A 20592-nucleotide genomic window follows, 5' to 3' on the forward strand; every position below is an offset into this window, starting at 1 on the left:
TATTAAAGGTGGTAATATAGACATATTATTGAAAAGAAACATTATGGCCACAAACACAATAACATAGCATTAACATTGACTTCTTAATGGCAAAATGGACAATAAAATATTCAAAGTACAAAAAACAAAAGCAGCTATTGCGCTAAATGGTAATCAAAGTATGAAATGAAGCAACATAGTTTAGGCTAACAAAGAAAACAGCCCCTCCTTGAACAAAAAAAAGAAAAAGAAAAAGTAAAAAAGCAAGTTAGACAACCCCCTTATATATGCCCATCATTTTGTCATGCAATTGGGCGTGCGCAGTCCTTTGGCTGTTTTTTTGAGTTTGACATTCCATAATCATTTATTGATCCAATCCTTTAGATTTGTACACCAGTAAACAGCTATTAAAAAAAAGGAGTGGAGGATTTTTCAATTATATATTTTTAATGAATGATGTATATAAATATATACATATACACACATACATACATGTATATACACATATATATCTATAAAAGCAAGAAAGAACTTGTGTGTGTGCTTTGGATTTTTGTGGACTGGTAAAAGTGAGGACTTGCCCGCCAGAGCCCGCTGGAATTTATTAGCAGGAGGATCCCCGGGTCTGGCATTGGATGCGTTTAGGTAGGTGCCTGTGTAAGGAGCCGAAATCAGTTAACTCTTTATAAACCTAAAAATATTACGTCATGTAAAAATATACTTATTTCCCAGCTAATATAAATGTTTGAAACATTTGAACAGCCAAACATTTTTATTTAGGTCTAAGTGAAAGATGTGTGCCAATAAAAAGATTTTTTAGGGGAACAGTGACTTTTAATGCAATCTCGCCGGTGTCAAACTGCCAGGGATGCGCCGCTCCAGCAGTGAGATCATTTTGGTTAATACCTTCCCGCGAGAATATGCCAACGCCTGAAATTTAGTTGATAAATCGTGAATACGAATGCCCGAGTGAGCTTCCGATTTTGCTTGGTGAATCACCCTCATTGTCTTAAGCTGTGTACACACGTTCAATAATTATTGTTGGAAACGAACAGCTAACATATAATAATCGATAATCCTTAACAAATAAAGTCCACAATGACGCTGATTAATGAGGATTGTCGCTGGAAACGAATGACCGTCCCTGCGGACCTGATTGGGCGATGATTGTTCGCAATCTATTTTGTGTACGGTTGTTCAGTGATTGTGGATTGTTCTGTGATACACTTTCTCCTTTAATGTCACTTCCTGTATCGTTCAAACAATCGTATCTAGCATGTGTACAATATTGGTGGATTATATTTGAATGATCGTATCGTTACAGCATGTACAGAATTGTGCACAATATGATCGTTCAAAATAATCGTGCATAATCGCTGATCTGTCGTTAGTTCTGCTTTTTCGAACAACAACGTGTCATTAGAAAAAGCAGAGTGTGTACTCAACTTTAGGCTATGCTTTTGGGTAAAAAAGGCAAAGGTGAAGATTCCCCTTTGTCCCAAAAGGCAACCCCAGAAGAATCTCAGGATTGCTCAATATGGGTATCATAGCTGTATGCAGGGTAGTTTCCTGACTGTGCGCCCATCGAGAACCAATGTAAAGGCAGTTTTGCTGGATTAATAGCCATGCCTCGTATAATGAATACAGAATGCTTATGTTAAAGGCATAATATTGACTACAAGATTGATCTTTTTTTTATTTTATATTGAGCTTTGTTTTAAAATGTTTTGCTTGTCTGCATTATTCAAAATAAAATGAAAAACCATGTATTGAAAGCGTTTGTATGTTATATTTATTGATATTTCAATAAGAAGGCTGTGCAAGAGTGCAGAGGGGACCTTCAGTTGATTTTATTCTGAGCCAAGGCCATGTTTACGTAAATCGCAGCACCATCAGTCTTGGCTGTAAGGTTATCTAATCTATTTATTAGTTAATGGTTGCTTATGTATGACAGCTATATTTGGGTAAACAAGCCTGCACACATATATATATCTAGCTACGACCAGTCAATCTTGCTCCTGTTCAGGCTACAAAACACGAGTCCAGCAACTGTTAAAATGAAGGCTGCCTGCTGTCTTCTCTTCCTTGCTCTCTTTGCTGCCAGCGAAGCCAAAGTGTTCACAAAATGTGAGCTGGCCAAGGTCCTAAAATCTGCTGGTTTGGATGGATACTATGGCTACAGCCTGGCTAACTGTACGTATAGAACATCTAGCTTTTCTTGGAACCAGCCTGGGCCTTTTATCTTTATGCTTTATCTGTATCTTGGCTTTCCCAGCTTGACTGCTGAGATTTACAGCAAATATATAATTCTTTATGATCAAAGCTTGTTTTTTTGTTCCTTAATTGACCATTTCACTATATGTCACAGTGAGGCATGGCCCAAGTATTTTCTCCATATTTAAGAATGGTATCCCAATGGACAATGAGCTTTTTGTGCAGCTACAAGTGGCCAAAGTAGGCAATTATATAACAACCATAAGAACATAAAATGTTTTCATGTGAACAATATTAATTAAAATTATGCTTTGAGTCTAATTAAAAAATGTTACAGATTTGTGTGATAATTGTAATGTCACAAATAACGCTGTAATGTTTTGTTTTTTTATGACCTAGGGATGTGCATGGCATACTATGAGAGCCGGTATACCACCAATGCTATGTACGACAATGGCTGGAGCCGCGACTATGGAATCTTCCAGATCAACAGTTACTGGTGGTGTAATGATGGCAAGACCTCTGGAGCCGTGTCTGCCTGTAGCATCAGCTGCAAAAGTAAGTAAATCTTTAAGATATCATGTGTAGTCAGTGTTATATAGTACACTTTTTTTGCCCTCCTATTCATACATATCCATTTTAGATTTAACAAAAGAAGCCTTCATGTTCCATTGGATCGTCCAAAATGTTCCTTGTATAATCTAGGCTTTTTCCTTAACTTCCAAGAATTGCAGGAGTATTGACATATCCTACTATTATATCCCCCATATTACTACTGATCATGTGAGTCGTAAACAATGAACATAGCTGCATGTACAGGATTGGTGCTATACGATCGTTCGCAGATATCGTGCAGGATCGTTCGTCGTTCGTTTACCAACGATAATTATTGGAAGTGTGTACGTAGCTTAAGCCTGCTCTGTCTATCAACATCAACAGCCCTATCATTTTTGGGGTGTTAAAACCTGCCCTTGTGGCAACCCGCCCTTCTAAAGTCTAGTAAGATATATCTAAAGCACATTCTAGGTCATCTGTTAATCATTTAAGTCACTTTTAAAAACGAGTTGTTGTCTCATGAGGTATGGCTATTTTTTTTCAAACCACTAAGTGCATAATCTTTATTCTGTAAAATACTGAATCGTGTTATCTTTAGGAATTGTATAGGCTTTGTGCATAGGGTCTCAGTTATTTAAACCTGAATTAAATATAAAAGACCAAATTTGAAGGTACTCTTTCCATATTTCAGAAGTGACTGTATGCATTCTATTCAATATTAGTCTTCATTTATTAGAAAAATATCTAAAAATGCAATGTTGCAGCAGCTATTTTTGAAAAAATTGAAATGTATTTAAATGCAGTAGAAAGAGTCTATTCCACCTTATTTTAGGTAAACTATTGAGATTACATAAAGTTTTGATTTAGTAGTGGTATAACTTATTCATTGTAATATATCCTTTTTAATAATTTTTAAAGGGTGGCCTGGAACAATTACTGTAAAAACAAGGATGTGAGCAGCTTTGTCAGTGGATGTGCATTGTAAGGAGATGAGTTGGACCCCATTACCATTCCTTCACCTTCAGTTCCTAGGGCCGGAAAGATGAACGGTTGCTTCCTAAATGCTTGTGGACAGAATCTAAATAAATTCTGCAAAAAAAAGAAATGATGTCAGTGTCTTATTTGTTAGGGGTTTTAAATTTTTAGATCAGTTAGATCAATGAAGTAGAGTAGTTCAAATGCAAAGGTTCAATGTGCAAAGGACAGTAACCCATACTGGCCAATGTGTAGTCACATGAGGAATATATGTGGGTACCATATCATTGCACTTTGTGCTACACTAAACAGACCTATTCATTTTTGGTTATGATGCACAACAATGATGGGCAATAATATTCCAAACTAATAAAACTAACTATGAGATCACTATAATTAGTTGTTTTTGTGGTGAGCTTTATAAATAAAACTCATACTAACATAAAAGACTTTGTACCCTAAGTATTAAAAACTTTCATACTATAACTTAGACAACAAATACAACAGGTTTACAGTTAAGGACCTGTGCCTCCTGAAGCACTATAATAAAGCAACAATTTATCTTATTTCCAGTCCATTTAATTTTACAACTTATTATAAACTAAAGTAAGCACAGGGGGCCTGATTTATTAAAGCTCTCCAAGACTCAGAAAGATACATTTTCATTAGTGAAGCTGGGTGATTCAGCAAACCTGGAATGGATTTTTAAAAAATCATTTGCTACCCCTGGAGAACAACAACATATATACCGTATTTTTTGCCATATAAGACGCACCCCAAAAAACTGAGGGGGAAAAGTTAGTGCGTCCTATACGACAAATGTGTTATAAAATAATTAAAATATTATACTCACCCGATACCCGGATCCTGCGTGTGTCTCTGGCTGCAGCGTGTCTCTCTTCTCTTCTCTGCCAGCATCGTGTCTTCTGTCTGTAAAGCAAAGCAAAAGAAGCCGGCACAGCGCCACCTGCTGTTCCCTGTCCTAACTGCCGTACAATAGAAAAAAAGCACAGAGTGATCAGAAGGGGAATTTGAATGACAGAGTGATCAGAAGGGGAATTTGAATGACAGAGTGATCAGAAAGGGAATTTGAAAGGTACAGAGTGATCAGAAAGGGAATTTGAATGGCACATGAGTGATCAGAAGGGGAATAATCTTTCAGAATCTTTTTTTCTAGATTTTCCTCCTTTAAAATTGGGTGCGTCTTATATTCCGGAGCGTCTTATGCGGCGAAAAATACGGTAGATTATAAATCTCTCATGTTAAACTTTGTCAACATATGAACACAGACTCCTCAAACTAGGTCTATCTTTTTGCCCTTACACCAATTATGACCAATTTGAGTTAATCAAAGACCGCCATCTCTTTGCTAGAAACCTTGCTTTAAAGACTGGAACTGGAACCTACATCTACTATTCCATGTAGATGCCCAAAATCAACATTTTTTCCACCTATGAATCAATATCCCCATATAATAACATTTTTGAACTTGGTCACACAAGATATCAAGAATTTAGGAATGGAAGCAAAAACACCTGACAACTGAGATTAGGACCTACGCAAAGCCTTAGCTACTCTAATAAATCCATCCAATAAGGTTGAAAATATTGTCGTTTTAAACAAAGAACACTGTGAACAGATATATTTCGGTTATAAGTGGTTATAAAAAACCCTGCTTGGTACAGTAAAATATCAGATAATGTGACTAAATCCTTTTATGATCAATACTATTTAATTGTTAATCAAGCTTGCTCAAAAGGCCACATTGATTAAAAAATTAAAAACTATCTGGATACCAAACACCCCATCACCCCTATGTTTTGCTCCCTCCCAAAAATACAAAAAGATCTAAAAAATCCCTCAGGCCTCCCAATCCTTTTGGGCATAGATTCAAACTCATCAAACACTAAAGAATTAGTAGACTTCTATTTGAGACCCATTGTCACCTCCCTCCCATCTTATCTTAAGGATACAATTGAACTAATGAAATTCACTTCATAACTACACAATCCACCTAACTAGTTATAATCGATGTGGAAGCGCTGTATTGCAGCATACCACATGCCTGGGGTTTGTAAATCACCTTACATTATTTCGAAGAGGCTCGGTCGCGCATTCGTATTTGCAATCCAAAATCTGTTGCGCAGTTTACCTACTAAATGAGCTTGCGCATCCCTGGCAGTTTTACACTGGTGAGCTTGCATTAAAAGTCACTGTAATTATTGTAGGATATAATTATATATGTATCTAAATATATATATATATTCACACACACAAACCAGTCCAGATAAAATAGTACTAATGAAAATGCATATGTATTTGTATACATTTAAATGTATTTTGACATACACTTCCTTAATACATGTATTATACCATGTTTGCCTATAATCCTTTACTAAAATATTTGATTTCTCTAAAGTCAAACTGGAACTAAATTTTTATGAGGTCACATATTTTCACATATTCACATATTTTTTACACTCATACTATTTTGTGATGACATATTTGAAAGTGCCACTTAGTATATATCCAGCAACTAGGCAACTGGGAAAATAAACTATTTTCAAAGCAGAATTTTACAACCTATCAGCTTTTAAACATAACGTGGAATTGGTATATAGATAATGGGCCTGATTTAACAAGCAAATACGCAGAAGCTCGACGCGCATATCTACGGGCCAATATATGAGGCGTCTTTCTGCAAGCCGGAGTCAGATGCTAGTATACTCACCTTAACTTGCGAGCCGGATTTTGCCAATTAAGGTGATTAGTTTGCAGCTGCACAATTAAGGAGGATCTGATAAACTATCAATGGTAAGGTCATAGCAATTATTTAGCACACACCTGCTCCCTGTTCTGTGCTTATCTACAATCCATTACAGGTCAATTAATTAAAGTTACATTACAGATCAATAAATTTATCAATTAAGGTCTTTAGTACTTGATTTTTTTGGGTAAGTGCTACATTTTTATGTTACATTATACTTTTTACTTTAGTTTCAACACTGCTAACTAGTTTATATCATGCTGTATATATACTAATTAGCACTTTATAATATGTCATCAAACATTTTTGATCAACCATTTGTTGCACCTCAAGATTGTTTATGAATATGTAAAAAGATATGTATATGTATGTAGAGGTGTATGTATATATATATATATATATATATATATAGAGAGAGAGAGAGAGAGAGAGAGAGGTATGCATAGGTATGTGTATAGGTGCAGGAATGTTGAAACCTGTTTTTCTTTGTACTGGCCATCTGGATCACCTAGGGGATGTCTTATCAGTGGTCAACCAAGGAACAATAAACAAAACAAATAATAAAACATGTCAGTACACAAGATCTAGTTCCCATAACAAACTGGTTACCAGTAGGACCCTCAAGGGGCAATTAATCCATCAAGCCTGAGTCAGCAGAAGATGGATGCATAATCAAACAGATGGGTTGGGTTGATAACCCAGCTGGACCTCTGAGTGACCCTTACATTAAGATTCCAGCAAGAAATTGTTATATCAAATTTAGTTGGGAGGTTCATCAAATGACAGTAACCAATCCCAATCTAGTAGGGTGTGTGCCAACTGATGGTCATCATACCAAACACACCCACTAACCAATCAAGGAGTCCCAATGTTACCGAATGGGATTTAACTATATAAAAAGGGGAGCTGGAATATAACAAAGGGGGAAGAGGGAATGATGGGAGCTCTGAGGGAATCAGGCTCATGGAGTACCCATCAACATCCATACAGGTAGCTATTACACCTTCTTGAATTGCATTCCATGTTATTTGATGTATTGTGTATTACTTAGTTACTAGATTATTACAGGGGTTACTACTAATAACTTTATGTTCATGTGATATAGATGTAATGATGGTTGATTGAAGTTCCTATATGTTTAAATATCTGACAATATTGCTGTGTACTTTGTCTTACCTTGTTTTCTTAATTAAACTGTTTGAATGACTAACTATTATTTGTGCATGAACCTTCTTTAATTGAATATCTATATGCATTGATAGGAATATAATTTCCATATTTATGCAGATAAAAGATAGATAAAATATACATAAATAACACATTTTTAATTTTAAATTTCATTCCAGTTTTGCTTTAGAAAAATCCAACATTTTAATAAAGGATTGTTGGCAAAGATTTCAGAGTACATGTATCAAGGAATATTTAGTGATTTCACTTGTGCGTGTGTGTCTAAATAAATTTAAATGTATATAAATACATATGCATTTTAATTTTTACTATTTAAACTGGACTGGTTTATGGGGGGTTATTCAAGGAAGTTTGTGCTACCACAACAGCACTAGCCACCAGTATAATCGCCTCCATAATCATAAACCCATGCGAACATGGTGCATATTTGGTACACGTTCATAAGGGTACGGTTTCGCACATTTGTGCTCATTTTAAAAACAAACGATAACACCAAAACATGCAAATCACAAATGTATGAATAATCCTCCATATAATTCATGAGGCTAATTCATGGAAATGTGTTGTGCATGTTTTGGAGCTATCGTATGTTTTTTATTTTGGCCTATGTCCAAAAATTGAGCTTAGACATTTTCCAGTAATGTTTAACTGAACAGCTCATGACTATTTTAATTCATGCTATCCAACAACCTGGAAAGAACCTTTGTTTGATGCAGGAATAATGACTGCAAGCTACATGAAATAATGGTCGATATTTGTAAGTAAAAATGGTGAAAGTGTGTGAATGTGTTTTCGAAAAACATTTTGAGCAAAAGATGATTGGAAGGTTAGTTTAAGGGCAATGTCCTTGGCCGCCGCTTCTCCCTCATCTTCAGACACAGGCTCCTCCTCTGCGGGGTGCTGCTCCTTCCCAGTGGGCACCTCCATGGCAAGCTACTCCTCCAGGGTGGGCTTCTTCTTCATGGCGGGCTTGTGACTTGTGACTACAACCTTGCAGTAAAACTCAGAATTATAATTTCCTAGTTGCAGGTCCTTTGAGGGTCCACCACTTCTAAAACCTTGGGCTCTGCACCTTATCAAAAAATTGCTCCCAGCCGCCCATACACCCAGCTTGGGAACACCATGACCCTTACTCGTGCAGACCCCCACCAACGAATTTACCACACCGGAGACTCCATACCTTAGATGGGTCCCTCCCAACATAAATATCAACAAAAACAACACACTCCCCCCAAGGACCTCAACCGCCACCCAGGCCTCCCTGTAATGTTTGATGAAGATTTTAGGAGTCTTCCAAGTGGCCACTTTACAAATATTCTCTGTGGATACTTTGTGTAGGATGCCCATAGGTTGAGATGCCCCTCATTGAGTGGGCTCTGACCTCTTGTGGTAACCCCATAGGGGAATAGACATATTTGTCTCCAAGATCCAAAAGGAGATCCTTGCCGAGCTGCTTGTCCCCTCTTTGATTCACTAGGAAATACAATCATGGTATCTGTCTTGCTGAAACCTTGAGTTCTTTGCACATACATAGTAATTATCTGGACCATGTCCGGTTTAGTTGAGTCATCCTCTTTCCTAGCCATTTCCTCATTTGTTTGATTCATTGATGGTATCAAGGACACCTTTGGCAGGAACTGTGGAGAGGGCCGCAAAAATTGAGAGGGATTGCAGTTCTGACACTCTGTGGGCAAATGTAATGGCCATGAAGAACACCGTTTTCCATGTCAGTTTTTTTATTGAACAAACTTCAATTGGATGGAAGGGAGAGAGCAAAAGGTAAGTCCCAAGATGGAAATAAAGGCTTTTTTGGAGGCCTGATCTTCACTGCTGCTTTTAGGAACTGTTGGATTGGAGCATTTTCCACCGACTTTGTTAAAGTCTGGGGTGACAAGGCCGACACGTGTACTTTTATGGTATTTTAGCTAAGACCCTTCTCTAACGCATACTATAAGAACTCCAATGCCTAAGCAGCTGTAGGCTCTGTTGGAGAGACATCAGCAAGAACCTTTTCCATATTCTGACATAGGTTTTATTGGTTGTTGATTTCCTTGATTTAAGGAAGTGTCTGCCACTTTTTCAGATACACCTGCCACTAAATACCTCCTCCTTTCAATAGAGAGGCATTCAGCTTCCAATATAGGGGTAAACTTTGACCCAAGTCGCCTGAATTAGCAAATCCCTCTGATCGGGTAGAGGCCAAGGGGAGGACATCAGCATCTGAGTCACTAAGGCGACTTCTCGGCCAATATGGTGGTATCACTATTGCCGGGTTCGCTTCTGCCCTTGTTTTCAGGAGAACCTTCATATTCAGTGGTATTGGGGGGAATACATACAGAAGAGAGAAGTCCATCAGGTCCTGGGGACACGTCTGCCTCCTCTGATCTCCAGCCACAAAGTGCAGAGACGTCCTACAGGGTTTCTCGGTGACGTCGGTACATGCGTCGGTGCGGCCGGTGTATTGGATTCAATACAATATAGCTGTATTGAGTCCAATACAAAAAAAATTATATATTATGTATACATTATATATATTATATATATATGCTGCTGTACAGTTACATTACATTATACATTTTCTAATTTTTAACAGATTTTTTTTAAAGTTTATTATTAAATTTATTAACTATTACACGTGTCGGTGAGTTATGTGTAAGAATTATAGGCCTACAATTTAAAATAAATTTCCATGCAAAAAAATGGTACCGCTTTTTGCGTGGAAATACAACCAGAATCAGACTGCTAGGGAGGTTAATAAATCCAGACCTTTCAATCCAGAGACCTAAAGATAGGTGCCGGGATCTCTCCTCTGGAAATAGACATGAGCGGCCCAGTTGCATGGGTACTTCTGATAAGGGAGAAACTAGGGGGACTGGAGGTTCCAGAGGCCGTTGGAAGGATATAGCTAATCGTGGGTAGAAGACCTTGCGGGAGCTAAATTTCTTCTGGAAATACTCCTGGAAAAGTATATCGATCTGGGTGGCCAGGGAGATTAGGTCATCCTGAGCCGTGGGAATTTCTCAACCAGCCAACTCAAGCTTAATGCAATCAGAAAGGCCCTGCCAGAAGGTATCGTGAAGGGCCCTGTTGTTCGAGGTGAGCTCCGCCTCCAAAGCGCGAAACAGTGAACTGGCCCATGGTAAGTGACTCTTCTCGGAGATGCAGAAGAGCGCTGGCTGCTGAGGAGGCCCGAGCAGGTTCATCAAAAACCCTCCTAAAAAGGCTCAGGAAAGATTTAATGCTACAGATGACCAGATCCTTCATTTCCCAGAGCACAGAGGCCCACTGTAACGGTATCAACAGTTGGCGACGTTGTTACCCCTAGTCCGGGTGGCCCTGTAGAGTTACTCCAGCGACTCCTGAAGCTGAATTGTGATTCCCCATAGTTGGGTAGCTCTTACAAGAGATAATAGTAATATAGCGGTTCCCTACAACAAGAGACACAGCTGCGAGTTGAGGGTGAAAAAGAAAGAACACTTTATTGATGCCACACTTGGTATTATATACAAGTCCCCATGCAAGGGGACCTCCCCTCTCGACCTGATGGAGAACCAGGCGATAGACACACTGACCAATGGAAATAACCGCACAATCCGGGATACTCCCACCCAATGTCTCGCCTCTGTCTGGGAGCTAATTAGGTCAGACACCGGACGTAACCCACTCACCTCCAGACAGTAAAACCACACTGTTTATAAAGTCTCCCATACTGAACACACAATGTCTCTCCTCTGGGAGATAATTAGGTCAGACACCGTATGTAACCCAATCATCTCAACAGACAAACCGTGGGCCTTTGATACATGCCTCCCTCTTAGTGGAACACGCTGACAGACCCAGTTTGATCCTTTTTCAGGGCACCCTGAGGCTGTCCAGTCTTCGTATTTTGGGGTGGAGATCAGTCTGCCAGGATACACCATCCGCGTTGCCATTCTGTTTTCCGGGCCGGTACTGGTTGGTAAAGTTGTAGGGTTGGAGTGCCAGACAACTCTCAAAACCATCTCAGTAGCCGGCCATTGTCCGGAGGGCTAAGCATACCTTCTCCACTGCCGCATAGCTGACCTCTCGGGGAAGAAGCTTTCTTCTACTGTAGGCGACAGGGTGCTCTCCTCCATCTTCTCCCACCTGGCCCTCAGTCCGAACATTGAAGCGTCTGTATGAACATTAAAGCGTTTGTTAGGGACCGAGGCTGCCAAGAGGGGAGCATGAACTAATGCTGTCTTAAGGGTTTGGAGCGCAGTTTCACAGTCAGGAGACCACTGGACCTGTCAGGGTAAATATTTCTTGGTCAGATCAGTCAGGAGTTTTGCGATAGCGCTATAGTCTGGCACAAATCGTGGGTAGTACCTGGCTGTTCCCAGGAAGGCCAGTACTTGGGTCTTGGTGCGAGATTCGGGCCAGTGGCCCGAATCTGATCCAGCACTATTCCTATGTGAGCTAAATGTTCCTTCCAGGACTCACTATAGATCGCTATGTCATCCATGGACGCACAAGTGAAATACTGAAAGCCATCAAGGAGTCTATCCACCAAGCGCTGGAACGTGGCTGGGGCATTTTTCATCCGGAACGGCATGACCCTAAACTGGTACAAGCCAAACGGTGTGACAAAGCGTCCTCGGCCAGGGGAATTTGCCAGTAACCCATACAGAGATCAATGGTGGTTAGATAGTGTCCCCTGGCTAGCAAATCTAATTCGTTCTCCTTTTAAACTATATATATACCTGCATTGTGTACACCGAGGGGCAAGCTGACTTCCCATCCAGAAGAGATAAATTCTTCTTTTGCTGCATTTTATCATCAGCTATATAAAGAAACACCTATAGATGAGAAATTGGCAGAGGATTTTTTGAAGAAATTGAGTTTACCCAGACTATCTGAAACTCAGATGGAAATATTAAATGCACCGCGTAAGATATTGGAAATACAATCAACATTATCTAGTTTGGCAAATGGGAAGGCGGCTGGTCCAGACAGGTACACAGCAGAATTCTATAAAATGTTGAAAGATGATTGGTCACTAGTTTTATGTGAGCTTTACAATAATATGTGGACCTCGGGTAATAATTTTTCTACAGGTAAAGAAGCTTATATTAAAGTTTTACAAAAAAAAGATCAAGATCTTACGCTTCCGGAATCATATAGGCCAATCTTATTAATAAATGTGGATGCAAAAAGATTAAATTCTATATTACCACAGTTAGTATCCCACTCTCAAGTAGGATTTGTACGAGGAAATGCCGCAGTGACAAGTATATGGAAAGTATTGGCAATTTTAGAAGTTGCCAAGATACAGCCAGATAATTATATTGCAATATTAGGAATCGATGCTGAAAAAGCGTTTGATAATGTTAGTGCACAGTGGTTGTTTAAAGTTCAGCAAAAAGCTGGCTTTAATGGGGTATACTTCAAATTAATACAGAATATGTATTCCTCACCTAAATTCTGAATACATACACCAGGATATATATCAGACTCATTTGATCCAAAAAGGAACACGGCGCGGGGTGCTCGTTGTCAACCCTGCTCTTTAACTTTGGAGCCTCCAGCACCTATGATTAAGGAGACATCTGATTTTCATGGAGTAAAGTGGGGACGCAATAAGTAAAGGCAGCATATTTTGTAGATATTTTAATATTTACAGCTAAACCAAATACCTATATTGCGCATGTTCAAGAGTTGTTTCAGATATTTATCTCAGGTTTGAAGATCAGTTTTATAAAAGCGAGATATTATCACTGGCACACTCTTCTAAAATAACTTGAGCCACAAATGTTTCCTTTGCAATAGCAAACCTATCTAGGTATTAAAATTGCAAGGTGTTCATCCTCTATATACCATCTAAATTATCCTCCTAATTCCTAAGGAATTAGAACTGTGTGCAGGTTACCATTATCATTATTTGATAGGTGGCCACATAATTAGGGTTCTTTTGCGAAATTACTTTATCCCATGTAGATGATCAGGTGATGTGACTTGGAATAAGGGCATTTGGCACTTTTTTGGCAGGGTATGAGAGCTAGAATATCCTTAGTTAAACTGAATTTACCAAACAAGGAGGGTGGAGGTAATTTTCCAGACATAAGGCTTTATAACCTAGCGTGCCTAACGTGTCATGTAGTGGACTGGTTAATGGATACATCTAGATGTTCGAATGTTGATTTAGAAATGAATATGGTATTACCATTGGATTTGAAAGCTTTACTGCATTGTAATGTAGCCATTTCAAGTATGGAAACAGAGAGGGCTATAATATTGGCAAGATTTATTAGAGGCAGATACATATCTGGTAATGACCTCTCAAGCTGTCCAAGAGAAATACAACTTACCTGTTTGGTCAGTCCATTTGCTGTTCTATTTGCAAGTGGTATCCTATTAAAAAATATTGGTAGGGCCAGGCTCCAATGTAAACCCAATACAAAAAGGTGTTTTTGAAAATGTACTTACCTTGTCCCCTTCATTGATATTTAAATTCTATCAAAATTATCTATATTCTATTAAAATTCTATCAAGAAATTTTAATAAATTATTGACTCAAGCGAATGTGAGACATTGGCAAAAAGATTTTCCAAATGCAGAGTTGGTAGACCAAAGGTTATTTGACAGTATGAAAAGACATGATTAATGAAATTTGGAGAGAGACACAATTTAAAATAATGCATAGACCATATAAAGTATTTAGGAAAAAGGAAGGAGTTGACTTGGGAAGAAATCTATCTACGGTATATGCCCAAAATGCAATGAATCACGTTTCACTGATACAATATTTATTGAGTTGTTCAAGAATTAAAATGTTTTGAGAAGAAGTAATACGATTCGTAAATGAAACCATGAATCAAACTTTATTGATAGATCCTCTTTGTACTCCCAGTCACTTTGGGTATAAAACATAAGGGTTGGATTACTATATGTTTAGTGGCAGCAAGGAGGTTATTCTCACAAAATGGATCAACTCAGTAACACCTACTTTGCAAGGGGGGGGGGATCACAATGTTGAAAATAGTTTCTGATAAAGAAAAATTGAAGCAGAAAGAGCGGAAGATTCACAAATCACTCGATTTTTTCAGGTGTGGTATAAGTTTATATAGAGAAAAGGTATTTAGTGCTTTATATATGATAGATTTAAATATTCTACTTGGGGTGTTACACACGGATGGTCTTAATAATAATATAGATATTTGTTCATTTTTTTTTTAATTAAATGATTAGGTATGATGTTACTTATAAAGTCACAGTATTGTGTAAGTTTTGGGCAATGGGTTTTCTTTTTTTTCTCTATCTTACTTGAATTGACTTATTGTTTAGTAATAATAAATCTTCAGTGAATTGCAAAGTTTGAGGTAATATCTGCTATCCAGCAAAGAGAACAACGTGCACTACAATGTCAAGTTTTGTAATTTGAAATCTTTCTATTTTTTGAATGGTATGTTGTATTGTGTTATATAAAAATAATTAAAAACTATAATAAAAAAAGGAGCAAGGATAAGCACAATAAGCTGGCACACAGGCACACAAATCCAATGCAGGGCTTGAATAGGAAGTCGGGGGGTGTAAGAAGTTCCAGGTTTATCACAGCACTAGGTATCAGGAAAGGCTGACTGTGAGAACTAGCACAATGATATCCAGCACTTCAGAGCTTAGTGAGTAGAGCTACAGAACACAGAAGCAGCCCTGGGTTCTAATTCTGATCCTGAGAGATGACCTGGAGATTGTATGAAAATGGCCTTCTAACCCTTTCCTGATTGTTGAGCAGCAACATTTGCTTCTCTAAAATCATTGCTGATGTCTTTCCATCTTGGATTTGTGGTATCACACACCTGAATGCTGCAGACCAGCACACTGAAAAATCAGAACGTCAGCTTTTATAAAGGGGGTCACACTGGCTGATTATCAATTTATAAATGAATAGGATTGCTGACAGGTCATTTCCTGTCTGATCACTTTATTCTCTCAGAACAATTGTTTGGAGATGTCCATAGAATGGGGTTCACTGATGTAGACTTCAATGTGTTCCTGTGTGTTGGTTGGATCCTGCTTTCCCTTTTACTTCTCTGGGCCAATTCTCAAATGATAAAGTCACACCAAAACACAATACATTCTGATTGGCTGCTTTGTGGTATTGTAAATAAGAATATATATTCTTTATTGAATTTACTGATTCCCATATTTTTTGTACAATGTATTTACATAAATTGAATCAAATGAGATATAAAGAAATACATAGAAATCAATGTAGACCAAAAAGCTATAAAAATACATATAGTAATATCATCGCCTAATAAGTCAAACTAACAGCACAAAATGTAAGCTAGAATAAAGATCCAATATCACCACTGAGCATTATATTAGAAGGAAGCAGGAACTCCCAGTGATAGCATAAATCCAGGAATGGAGGCAGCAGACCAGGTGGGATTTGGCCCCAATTTAACATGGGACACATTAGGGAGGTCATACAAGAAGATGGCAGGTAATATTGGAGAACAAGACGGCATTGTAGGGAATGTTTGTGTCTTCCACAGACACATTGATAAAGGGGTCACTTTGATATCAATACCCAGATAATTTTATATAATTTCATAACCTAAGGACAATTCCTGGGTCCTTGTTGTTGCTCCTCCATGTCCTATAATGAGAAGATCTAGGATTTCTTATCCATGCCACGTATTATGTACCAGTGGGCAATGAAAAGGGGAGGTATTGTCACAAGCAGAGCCACGGAGCCCCCAATCAGAGATTTTTGCAAACAAGTGAGACACGAACGTGAACCTGCAAGAGATGGAGGAATCAAAGTGAAATATTGAACCAAAAAAATGCCAAGCACAAGGATAATGTCTAATCATCCTGTAATGGGTGCAATGTCAGAATACTCAGCTCCTACAATGAAGGATCACAAGCCAGAATGATGGAGATTGCATTATTCTACCACAAGCTAGAAGACCAGAATTCTGTGCCAAAAAAGCAATGGGATCCACTTTTCTAACAATCGCTTTACAACATCTGCTTATTGAACCATTCATCCCAGTTTCCAAGAAGGATACGGGACAAAACGTGCCCAGGCAGAAGTGATCTGATTTATAACAGATACAGAACAGGAGGGCCTAGGCACAGCAAGTGACCTAACATACATTTTCTTCACTTATTCCAGTGTGCACATAAATCACCATACAAACTGAAACACTGACCTGGCAGAAAAAAAAAATGCAAATATTATTGTGAAAAACACAAACAGTGTAAATGTTTGTAAAGAGAAAATCTAAATAACTTTTCCCTCCCATAGACCTTCACATTCCCCCCCAGAGTATTGTATTTCTTGTATTAAAGAGTCACATTCATGTGTGCACCACTATTGATGTCATACAAATGATCACCATATTTATAACTGAACCTTCCTCTCACATACAGGACAGCACACCCTCCACATGACAATAATATGTATTCTGTATCAGAGGTATATTTACATTATATTGACACCTGGCCCAGGTTTATTGCAACATTCCCAAAACATAATTCTGATCATGTTCCAAGCATAGTTTCTCTAAGATTATAGCTTGAAACAAGACTAAGTAATTATCATGCACATCTTTCTCTAGAAATACCAGTCTGGCACAAAGAACGCTACAAGCACATAAACCCCCTGCTACGCACACATACTTATCATTGGGGTATAAGGGGGCGAGTCACATGGTAATGATGGGCCCCCTGTGCTGCACTCTTACATGCCCCCTATGGCAGTGCCAGGCTCCTCATACATTTCTACACACTGTGGTACATTGGTACTTCTACTCCCTGCCAGGGACAGCCTACCTGTAACTTGTTAACAATAATATGCCTTACTCACCTTAAAATGAATGTGAAGAAAACATGGCCTTTCATGGAGTTCAAAGGAGCTTGATAGAATACAGTATGTGGTCAGCTATGCCCATAACTACAGGGGGGGGCACTACTATTCATTCCAGATTCACTGGACATTCAACTAAACGAAACTTTGCTGTTGTCCCAGGAAATGTTTTTCACCCATTATACCCCTAAAATGTAAATAGTTTATTAGGAGTAGAGAGGGAAACTTAGATGACATTCACATTTGACTTTGCTCTGCAAGATCTAGGTATGGTTCACCTAATAATCAGGTAGCATATGGCGGGCCTTTCAGGCCTGGGCTTCAGTCCAGCACCATAATGTTTTGTAGACAAAAGCAAAGACACTTTAGGAGATTTGCTCGAATGTTTGTTACAGCTAAGCCAACTTAAAATGCATAAACCCAAACATTTCACATGAAGATCACCTACCACCTAGATATGGAAGAGTAGTGCGGGTATGAATTTCCTGCAGTATAAATTGGACTTCAAAATATTTCACTGACACCTGCAACTGTTGCAATTTTGTGAACATAATAATAAAATATAAAGATACAAATAAAAGAGTTTGTCTAACACCTAGATGAGCAATTGTTTGAGATATAGGAATCTAATACTGATGTTTTCCTGATGCACACTAAGGAAAGTATTACCTTGACTTTTGCTCGGACTGCATGGTATGTCTATCGCCTATTTGATAATGATCTCCCGATCATGTACTGACGTACCTTGAATAATTATCTATATTTCCCCTCAGCATGTCATTTTGTATAGGGCTTATTCTCACTTGTTTGATTTTTTTTTTTTTTTTTCTTACCTGTACCTTCTCTTTTGTATTTACCTAATCTCCTCTGAAAACCTAAATAAATAAAAATTACCAGAGCTAAACCACGAAAAATAAGTGGGATAGTGGTCAGGATTTGCCCATTGAGTGATTTTTTTTCATCCAGCATACTTCTTATAAACATACATATAATATATACAATACTTCTTTGGAGTATATTGTCGATTGATGGGGAAACTATTCCTTTACCTTTGCCCACACGGGAAGAAAAATCTATTATAGCCACATTTATACTGTTAACATTACCTTCAGCAATGAACAACTCGTGACACCAATGAACTTTTTGTCTATCTGTAAGAGTGACATCCTTTCCACCAGCCAGCAGTGCGAGTGGTATTCTTCCCTTTGACTGCTATAGCAGGGGTCCCCAACTTCTGGCCGTCTGACAGGTGGGCAGCGGCTCTGCATTTGGGGGGGGGGAGCACCAGCCGGCCATGCCCCCGGTACGCTTCGCAGGCTCCGGGTGGTGGGAGCTATGTGTCTCTAAGCCTGCGATTAGGAGTGGGAGGGTTCCACCACACGGCGCCCTGTGCATGCACAGTTTGAAATCTGTACATTTAGTGGTCCATGAGCTCCAAAAAGTTGGGGACCAGTGCACTATACCATACTAATTTACAGTAAGTTGTGGTTAAAGTAAATATAGAAGTACTAGGAACTGAAAGTTGTTTCAAGGGTTTCCCCATGTTAAACCCTGCTTCCTGTCTATTGTAATGCAAAATAATCCTGCAACAGATCAAATGGAAAGGTCAACTGCAAATCAAATCCTCCAGGTTAATGAAATCTGAATGATCTTAGAAGTATCTTTAACTGGTTTCAAGAAACACTGGAACTAACTCCAATGTCTTTTTTATCCCATTTCTGGGAGCCAGGTTTGTGTTTAGGAAATGAGAATTAATTGTAATAACTGTATTACAAATAGTATTCCGCAAACCTGATCTGCTATGAGGTCTTTATGTTTAAGCGAGAAAAAAAAATAGATTCAGATTAATGAACTTTAAACAGAAGCTCAATATGGTAAATCCGTGGGCCTAATTACTGAAAACAAGATAACAGAAGTTAGCTCAAACAGCTTTGTTTGGTTCTGAATGTTAAGAATGATTATTAAGATCAACACTTTTTAATAAGCCGCCATCCATTGCTGTGAGCCCATTGACTCCTATCAGATATCCACTCAAAGATCCAGAGTCAGTTGTCAATCATGTGTTTTGGTAAATTCATGTGGATGTATTTTATAAAGGCTCAGCATTGGATGTTACATACAATACTTGATATACATACAATACTTGATATATACTATGATAACTTTTTATGCTGCGCTGGGATTCTCCAACACAACATGTCTGATAATTCCTAGTGGACAAGGCCTCTCTATATTGTGGGAATTAGCTGAACAAATGGTAGGCAACTAGCAGAACTGGATGCCAAAATCAGGGTTTTATTGCAAAAACAACAAAAATTGTCCCAACAGGGTGGCTTAACTTCAGCCAGTTAAAGATCAAACACCTAAACACTTATCTCCAGCTGTCCTTGGTGCTATAACAGTCCATTTGCAACAAAAAGGCAGAAAATCAACTAAAGTCACCTTGTTTGTAGAGTTTTGTCTCTCTCTCTCTTTCTGGGGAACACTGTGGAGCTGCATGCTCTCAAGCCCTCTCCATTAGGGTCTCTTCCTCTTCCTCACATAGGCCACCTTCCTGTGTCTCCAGATCCGGCTGTGTCTCCAGCACAGTCACTCACACTGGCCGCCTGCTTGTGTCTCACCTCCCTGACTGAGCTCCTGGCTCTGTATTATATCTCCACCCTCAGTGCTTCCTAATCAATTATCTCCCAGGTGAGAGTCTTACACCTGCTCCTTTACACAGGATAGAAATCCTCTGCAAATCTAGCTGCTCCTCTATACCTTCCTGCTGGTTGCCTACAATATATATACCTATAGGCTTTGCTACAGGTGTGTCTGATTTATTCAGCAAAGGATGAAAGGAACAGAAGGTAAATGTGAGAGAGGACAAGGGACAGATGTGAGTATAAGGAAAGTAGCAGAATATAAGGAAGGATAGGGAGACAGAAGTTATTGTGGGGGAATGACAGGGAGCAGAGACAACGCTCTTCTCACCTGGGCAGTAGATTTGGATGTTGTTGCTCTCTTTCCTGCTCACTGAGGTATTTACAGCACAGCTGACATTTATTGGGCCGGTGCGGAGTTCTTCTATAGTTAAAGT

At 38.7% G+C, this 20592-nt stretch overlaps 2 protein-coding genes across 3 annotated transcripts in view; one reads left to right on the forward strand and one right to left on the reverse strand.

The window, feature by feature from the left end:
- Positions 1-20592, reverse strand: part of CD2 (CD2 molecule) — a 198127-nt gene that overhangs the window by 59358 nt on the left and 118177 nt on the right. Inside the window, exon 10 of one of the 2 annotated variants that reach the window (XM_072398493.1) lies at positions 15786-16441. The exons of the other annotated variant lie outside the window; for it this stretch is intronic. Coding sequence (XP_072254594.1) covers positions 16314-16441 — 128 coding nt within the window. The 3' untranslated portion in view covers positions 15786-16313. Of the gene's footprint in view, positions 1-15785; positions 16442-20592 lie in introns of those variants that run through there. 2 annotated transcript variants of the gene reach the window in all.
- LOC140321750 (lysozyme C, kidney isozyme-like) lies at positions 2037-12317 on the forward strand. Its single transcript, XM_072398538.1, has 3 exons — positions 2037-2172; positions 2593-2751; positions 12133-12317. The coding sequence occupies exons 1-3, from the start codon at positions 2037-2039 to the stop codon at positions 12315-12317; spliced, it is 480 nt and encodes a 159-aa protein (XP_072254639.1).

The sequence above is a fragment of the Pyxicephalus adspersus genome, chromosome 1, assembly GCF_032062135.1.
Source record: "Pyxicephalus adspersus chromosome 1, UCB_Pads_2.0, whole genome shotgun sequence".
Taxonomy (NCBI): domain Eukaryota; kingdom Metazoa; phylum Chordata; class Amphibia; order Anura; family Pyxicephalidae; genus Pyxicephalus; species Pyxicephalus adspersus.